Genomic DNA, 8741 nt, shown 5'->3' on the forward strand with positions numbered 1-8741 from the left:
GGATGCTCACAAGCTCAAGGGCAAACTGATCATCTGATTGGGGTCAGGGAGGAATTTTCTACCAGGTCCAATTGGCTGAGACTTGGAGGGGTGGGGAGGGGTGGTGGAGCAACTCCCTTCCTCTGACGCATGGGGTGTGTATTGCTAGGTTGGGCATGTCTCCCTATATCATTTCTCTGCCATTGCAGGGCCCTTAGGCATTGGTGGCACCTCAGCCTCTTCTGTTCTCTGTCTGTGGCACACAACAGTTTAGTTTCCTGGGGACTGAAACCCCTCCCCACCCCTCCAAGTCTAACCCAAGTTATTGGGCTCTATACAGGGGTAACTGTGTGGAATATAATGGCGAGTGATATAAAGCAGGTCAGACAAGATGATCAAAGGCCGGAAGGGACCATTAAAATCTTGAAAATGATGGTGCAATGTGGAAGCCCCTTCTGCATGGCCCTTCAAAACTAAAGAAGCCATGAGACACAAATACCCAACACCCCATGGCTAACCAGGCAGTAACCTTACACAGAAAAAAACAGACTTCTGGTCTTCAGGAATTGTATTAGTAATACAAAGGCTCACAAGCTACCCAGACTCAGGGCTGCTTCCCCTGCGGTAGTTTGCTAAAAATTCACATGCAACTTTTACAGAATACATCAAGTGCTTCTCCTGAAGAATTTGGAAGAAGCACCTTCATGAGTAAAACTTCCATGGACAATAGCATTTTACTTGCAGAGCAAAGAGGTCACAGAAAGAGCGGGCTGTCCAGGCTAGGGACAAGAAGGCTAGCAAAATGACTCAACAGGAAGCAGAGATAAAGCAGAGCTGAGGAGAGAGAAAAGTTTCAGCAGGACTTTGGCTTGGTTGAGAACATTCTATGGGACATGCTGAAGGAGCTTTTCAATATCATCTTGGATCTTGATAGTTTCAAAGTGCCTGCTGTAGCGCTTGAAGGGCACGCCATCACGCCCAATGAGGAATTTTTCGAAGTTCCAGGAGATGTCATTCCTGCACACTGGAGACCAGATGATGTACTGTGGGTTGGTCATCAGCGACATTGGATCATCATGTGGAAAAGGGAGTGCCTCTTTCAGGAAAGTGAAGAGTGGGTGAGCATTTGCCCCATTCACATCACACTTCTCAAATATGGTGAAGTTGGGCTCATAACCATTGCCAGGGCGGACATGCTTTAAGGAAAGTAGGATCTCCTCATTGGTAGCATTCTCCTATTAAGAGAAGAAGGAAGTGTGATCTATTGCAAGGATAAACACCAACAATTGGAATGTATTCAAGACAGAGTTTTCACCTCCATTCCGGGAAGCAAACAAGACACACAGACACAGATACACAGACACTCTTTCACATTCATCTCCCAACACATACTTGTATTATTGTTGTTGTTACTTCTTGGTACTTCCTGCAATGCACATATATTCTCTGTAATTTTATTCTTTCAAAGTGTTATTTTAGTGTTTTGCCTGGTCTATGCATTTCATAATTTGTATTGCTCTTACACTTAAATTTAATTCTTTGAGTACTGAGTTCTAAAATGCCTAACCTGCCCTGGCTGGAGTAATTATCCCTATGGTAACTTCTTCAAAAATATAATATATATCTAGGGTTTTATTGTTTCCTCTGCTGCACATACCTCAGTGCACATAGCAAAATTTATTCCACACATGGATGGAAAAAATGAAAGGAAACATTGCCTAGCACCCTTGGCAATATGGGTGAACAGAAATGCAAGTCAGCCTCTTCCATCTGGCACATTTATTATCACAAGCACACTTTTTGCCTAGATACATTCTATGCAGCAATGCCCTTGATATCTTATTTGCTAATTCACAACATTGTTTATTTTGCAACAGCGCCTGGTAACTAGTGCCAATTAAGGAGAGTCTGCTGTAGCCCTAAACCTTACACTAGCAAGTAGTGTAGTAACAGTAGTAACACTGAACAAAGAAAGGCTGCAGGTCTGTTTGTTTTGCCAAAACACTTCCCTTTCAGACCCTCTATTACCCCACCCCACCCTCTGCCCCAGGCCGTTTTGCTCAGTTACCAGCACTGCTGGGACGCAAGAAGAACATTCTGCGATAACGCCATGCCAACTAGCACCCTAGCCAATCCACTTAACTTCAACCTCGGCTTGCTGTGACTGTGCATGAAGATGGGAATGCAGAGCAAGCACGGGCAACAGTAGCAGCACAGAGACATGGGCAGAGAACAGGATCCCCAGCAGGCTTGTTACTAGCCCACATCACGACGTTTACACTACGATTGTTACCCGTTAGCTAGATTAAGGCGAGCACAGGCATGCCTACATCTGCTCCAATCACACTGCCTAGGTAGACACAGCCCTGGCGGGTCTGGAGCTGTACACCACTGACACGGCGCGGCATAGCAGTCACTAGGCCAGCTAGAATGTAGTCTGGCCAATTGATAGGAGGAAGCCATGTACTGGAGACCAGATGCAGGGAGCAGCTCTGAAGAGTTATGGGGATGTATCCCTTTCGGGGGCACATGCCCTGCAGGCAGGGGCAGCTCTAGCATTTTTGGCCGCCCCAAGCAGTCATGCGCGGACCTCCCGCAGGCATGACTGCGGAGGGTCCGCTGGTCCCGCGTGGCTCGGCTGTACCCCCCGCGGCTGCGGACGGTTCGCGGACACGGCGGCTCCGCTTGAGCTGCCGCAGTCATGCCTGCGGGAGGTCCAGCCGAGCCGCAGGACGAGCACCCCCTCCGCAGTCATGCCTGCGGCAGGTCCAGTCGTCCCCCAGACGCCCCCTAGATTTGGCACCCTAGATAGAGCCGCCCCTGCCTGAGTGGGGGGCAGCAGGGCCTGTGGAGGGAGGTCTCAAGCATTTAAACCTCTTCTCCTGAAAGCCACCCCAGAGCCCGCCCCCCCATGCTAGCTGCGCAGTTGCCCTGCGAGGCCCCTCGCGGCCGCTGGGGGGGGAGGGATCAGAGGCTGTAGCCGGGATCGCTACAGCACAGGAAGCGGGTGCAGGGCCTCCCGAGCTGGGCTGTGCGAGCAGTTGCCTCCCGCCCCACCGCCCCCGCGCAGAGAGCCGCCCGCCCTGTCCCCGTCGGTACCTGGTGGCCGAACTGGTTGCAGGGGAAGGCCAGCACGGCCAGCCCGGGCCCGTAGCGCCTCTGCAGCTCGCTGAGCTGGGCGAAGTCCCGGGCCGTGGTGCCTCAGAGCGACGCCACGTTGCTCACCAGGAGTACGCGGCCCAGGAGCGAGCCCAGCGCCAGCGGTTCCGCCGCGCCCAGCGGCCGCGCCTGCAGCCCAGCCAGCCGCCCGGCCGCCATAGGATCGCACAGGGTTTGTGTGGGTCGGGAGCCGAGCCCAGGCAGGAGCCGCTGGGCGGTCCCGGCCCCCCAGCGGGGCGGGGCCTGGCCAAGGCCGGCCCCCAGAGACGGCCACGCACAGTGCTCGGGTGGGAGAGTCCGGGGGGTGGGGGCCCAGCCCCAGCAGCAGGGACCGGGCCGGACCGGCGTCTCAGTGCCCCGGAGGGTAGCGCTACAGCCGGACTGCGGCTGGCCTCGCTGTGCCCTGGGGAGCCAGTGTTTTCTTCAGGAATTAAAATTCGGGGCGGGAGTAGTGAGGCCCGATAAGGGGTGAGACCATTAGGGCGAAGGTGCGCTGTATGGCACCATAGTAAACACTGAAAAATGTTTCACGACCATTGTATTAGATTTAATTTATGTTTTTAAATCATCACACAAAGTAAAGTTGGCTACACAAGCCTACTATGAAGCACTATAGCTACCTCCTTCTTGGTTTCCTGTTGTAATTTTGCACAACTCTGTTAACTTCTCGAATGCAGTACATTCATTTTTGGTGGCATCTCATGTGTCTGGTACCTCCAGTCCTTCATGATATGCTCATGATCCTGCAGAAGGGGACTTCTATTCAAAATTCTTTTCAATGAGGAAAAAGCTCAACTGTAGCTGTTGTGACTGGGAGCAGAAAAATATTAATTCCTACTTTTTTCATCCCAGGAAACACAGCACAAAGTTTGAGTCGAGCCACTAGTGATGATAAAGAAGAAGTTGAAGTTCATCATATGATATTCCACTCTGTGTTCAAGCTCTCTATTCTGTCCTGATTACATTGCAGCTCCACTGCAGGTAGTGCCTCACTCCACTCAACTGATGGTGTTTTATAAGACAGGCATCTGTAAAGGCTAGGTAGAGGTTCATAGAATGCAGAAGCTGCTGTTGTAGAGATGTAAGAATCAAGTCTTTGCACTTTACTTTTTCAGATGGCTTAACAAACACTTCTTGTCCTCTTCATTTAAGAAGTCAGTATAAGTTCCCTAATTATTCAACTTGTGAACTGAAGTCATTGCTTCTTCTGGTATGTTTTTAATTGATATTTCTCTGATTGATCCAAGGGTAGTTCACATTACTGGACAGAGATCTACTACTGTTATAGCAGATGCCTAGATGGCATTGTTCAATGACCCATGCAGTTTCAACAGTAGACTTACAAGAGAGAATGGTGATTGTCTTCTCTGAAATTAGTAGCAAAAGTAGTCCACCAGCCTCACTACTTAGATCCATCGCATCTCAGTAGATACTTTCCAAAGCCAATAATAATGGTTGCTGTAAATTTAAGACAACAAGGTGTGTGGATGGGGCAGGGGCCCTGGGGGGGCTGTCAGGGAAGGGGGGTGGATGGGGCAGTCCCTGGGGGGGGGCAGATAGGAAGTGGGGGCCGGGCCATGACCAGCTCCCCTAATGGGCTCTCCATACAATTTACGAAACCCGATGCGGCCCTCAGGCGAAAAAGTTTGCCTTCCTTGGTCTAGCAGATCAAGACTTTTAGAATGATACCTCACAGGACATACTTTGTACAAAACATATCCTAATTACATGACAGTGGTGAATATTGGGGTGCCAGGGTATCACAATCCCCACAATAGAGAGACAGGAAATGGAGGTGAGCTACAGTTCACAGCTTTCAGTCAGCCAAAAAGTGATGTGAGCACTCTGACCAGCAAACCATGTTATAGGCATTTGAAACCTGCCCATGCCTGCTGGGTGACATGGCCATGGAAACCAGGACACCTTATCCAGGGAGTGTGGAGGCTCCAGAGACCAGGCACCTTCATCACATGGGAAAGGGCTCGACTAGATGGCTAACTGCAGAGAGTTATGAAAGCAAAGAGGACTAGCTCTACTTCTTATAGTGACGTGGCTGGGAGTCCTAGCTACGTGCCAGGAACTAGGGGTTCTCAAGAAATTTTTTGGTAGCCTCAGAGTGAAGCCACCAACTCTTGCCAGTGGCTGCTCTGACAATTTTTCCTAAAATAGTTAATTAACTTTAGGAAAAATAAATAAATATGCACATATACACATCCAAATCATTGTAATTTATTTATGTAGGGTTTTTTTGCAAGCTTGGGAAAAAAATAATGTATAGTTCTCTCTATTCCTTACTGGACCTAAACAGAATAGAAACACAAATAAGGTACTCTGCATGTTCTTGTCTTTTGTTTTTGTTGTTTCTTTTGCTTTTTTGGTTGCTTTTTTTCAGACTTGCTAGCTAGTAAGTTTGCTGCTGTGAAAAGTGATATTTGTATGTTTGTTAATATTTTTCACAGCAGCAGACTTGCTAGCTAGCTAGGAGGCAGTGAAAAGTGATATTAACAAACATACAAATATCACTCTTCACAGCAGATTTACTCAGCCCCAGCAAGCTGGGGAACAAATTAAGCCCTGGATGGAGAGGTGGGTAGGGAGGCAGTGGGAGCCAGAGGTGATAGGTGAGGGGGCCATGGTAGGCAGCAGGGACCAGCAACAATGGCTGGGGGGTGACTTGGGCTGGTGCCCAAAGCCCTGTGGTCAGGGACAGGAGCCCGCTGCTGTGTGGCTGAAGCCTGGGGTGGGTGGACACAATGGGGGCCAATGCTGATGGGCGGGTGGGGGGGGTGAGCCTGGGGCCAGAGCCTGAGCCTGCCACTGTGCAGCCAGGGCCCAGGAATGGAGGAGACAGCAGGAGCCAGGGGTGATGGGGAGTGTGGTGAGCCAGGGGCTGGAGCCCACTGCTGTGCAGCTGGAGCCCCAAACCCCCTGGCCAGAACTGGCACCCCTGGGCTGAATCCAGAAGCCCGAGCCCCACCACCCCCAGGAAGGTGGGGAATTCACACCGGCTGCCTGCTCCTCTGGCATTTCTGGCTACAGCGGGGGGCAGGGCCCAACCCCTGCTGGTGGCCCCAGGGAAGGGGCCACCTCTTCCCCTCCTCCCAATCACTGACAAGGAGACTGTGGTGACAGGAAAAGCCCCTGGTGGCAGCATGCAGTCATGGTGGCCACATTTGAGAAACGCTGAGCTAGGGACTGTGAGAGACTAGGCAGCAAGTGGGGTGGCACCCAGTTAAGATTCAACAGTTATTAACTTCGTGCTATGGTGACATGGATGCAACCAGCTATTCCCCTGACCAGCCATAGGCCCGGTCAGAAGTTGCTGTGTGGCTGGATCATGATTGGTTACAAAACTGTGGTGGTGGTGTGGATGGGTTCTGAATCTACACTGTTTCCCCAGGGGCAGGGAGAAGATGGAGAATAAACAGGTTTGTGAATGCTGGAACTCCGCATGATGCAGGCCTAAATGAACCAACGAAGATGAAATGCCACTAACTGGAGTTACTTTTGTTCCTTTAAACTTTGCCATGGGAGATCTAGGTAGCAATTAGCCCCTGGCGACTGAGTCTCTGGATTTTGGCGACACGTTTGTGTAAACAGACCTCTCCCCATGCTGTGCAGGTGCAGGCTCAGTACACTCAGGCTGACCTGCCTCCTTCCCCAGCATGTCAGTGCCTGCAGGCAGTAAGTGTTGTGCTCTCACTTGGGAAAGCAAGAGAGCACCTGCTCGTCCCCACTTGCCCAAAGTGGCTTCAACCCACAGCTGCTTTGGCAACTTGCCAGGCTCATCAGAGCTGCACCAAATTTGCATAGACAGGAAAGTTCATCTTTAATCAAGAGCAAGAGTGTGGCCGAATGGCTAACCACAGCAGTGGGAGGTTTCCCTAGCCCTCCAGAACCCCAGCATCCCAGGACACTTGGTGTGGCCACAGCTCTCAGTGTTGCAAGTGTCAGGCACACAGGAGCCAGAAAGTAGCTGAGCAGCAGAACGGAGTGAGAGCTTGTGACTGTGAGAAAGCTCTGTGTACACACAAACACTGGGGCACAAGAAACAGCTCAGTTTGCAAAGTCCAATGCTTGAAAGTTAAGAAATGCCACATTTAAGGTTGTCTGTACAGCCCCCTTGGGGACATATGCTTTGTGATAGGCTAATAGTGATGGCTAAAGGATTGCACAGGCCTATTGCTGCAGGATTTGTGCGTCATCCAGTGCACAGTCTGGGCGGGCTCAGGGAACATTTATCACTGAACATGTGGGCCCCTGCCTTATTTACTGCAACCATTCAGATCCTGCAGGGAATACAGTCACTTTCATTTCCCTGCTGGCTTTGTTATGGCCACACATCACTGTGGGAGCTGAGAGCTAGAGTCAGCATGGCGCACTGATGTTACAGTCTGTAACTCTTTGGCATCCTGTTCCTCACTGGAATCCTCAGCCATAAGTCAGGTGCCTGGGTGCGCCCTGCATTGCATGGGAGGACACAGGCACCCAAGAAAGGGATCCTCAGAAACTAGCATGTTGAGCAAGGAGCCATCAAAAAAAGTCAAGAGTGAATTGCACTTAAGCAGGCTCAGCCCTTTCTCATGAAACACCAGAGAGAGAGACCTGACCCCCTTCCACATCCCAGAGCATGCACCTGGGATGTGGGAGAGTTGTTTTCAATCCCCTACACTGCCTGATCTGGAACAGGGACTTGAACCTGGGCCTCCCAACCTCTGGGAATGCCCCACCCACCAGCTTGTAGGGCATTCTGGGGTGGGATCGCTCAGTCTTGCCCATTAAAGTTTTGTCTAAATAGTTCAGTATTCCTTGAGGCAGAGCAAAGGAGAGTGTGTGCATGGGCAAGATGCTGACATGCTAGCCCCATGGCAGGGTACTCACTCATGCTGTGAGGAGAGAGATTTGAGTCCCTGCTTCAGCAATACTGAAATATTAATTTGAAGTGGGAGATACTGAGAAAGCTCCACCCCAGAATGCCCAGGGATCAGGCCATGCTCCCAAGACGTGGGTGACCTAGGAAGATGCAAGCCCTAGATCCTGGGGGATTCTGGGACCCTACAAGCTGTATGGGCTTGACAAGCTCAGAGCACACCTACCAGACCAGGCCCCACCAGCAAGAGAGACAGGGGATCACCTAGCTAGAGAATCTGGCCGGGGTGAAGTCGTGAGCCAGGGCTCTAAGCAGCTTGTTGGCTGTGGGCAGTGCCAGGGCTTAGGCGGTTTCATGCTTGCCGACCAGTGGAAACCAAGGACCATGGGGACGTCGCTATCTCCAGGGTTATGGAGCAGCTGTGAAGGGGGGTTATGACTGTCACTGTGCCCAAATGTTGGATGTGGAGGCCTAAAGAGATAGGCCCTTTGTGAATGTAGCCCTCAGTGAAAGGACTCAGACAAATGATCTTTCAAGTGCTAGAGGTTCAATGGGACTCCTGCGCCTGTGTGCAGGTAAGCAGGGTCTGAATGAACTCTCCCCTGACAGCTAGTTGGGGAGGGTAGAGGGTTGCCAACTTTCGGTTTTATGTGAGTAGAACACCCTTGCCCTGTCCCCTGCCACACCCCACACCCTGCTCATTCCATACACCCTGTCTCTTGCTCTCCCCACC

The 8741-nt window shown here is 51.1% G+C and overlaps 1 protein-coding gene across 1 annotated transcript; it reads right to left on the reverse strand.

Annotated features, from left to right (window-relative positions):
- Positions 1–529: 529 nt before the first annotated feature.
- GPX1 (glutathione peroxidase 1) lies at positions 530–3372 on the reverse strand. The gene is made up of 2 exons (XM_039546104.1): positions 3079–3372; positions 530–1214 (listed from the first exon to the last, which is right to left on the reverse strand). Exons 1-2 carry the CDS (start codon positions 3295–3297, stop codon positions 864–866), a joined length of 570 nt encoding a protein of 189 aa, XP_039402038.1. The 5' UTR covers positions 3298–3372; the 3' UTR covers positions 530–863.
- Positions 3373–8741: the final 5369 nt, after the last annotated feature.

Source organism: Mauremys reevesii, linkage group 7, assembly GCF_016161935.1.
Source record: "Mauremys reevesii isolate NIE-2019 linkage group 7, ASM1616193v1, whole genome shotgun sequence".
NCBI classification, from domain to species: Eukaryota; Metazoa; Chordata; order Testudines; family Geoemydidae; genus Mauremys; species Mauremys reevesii.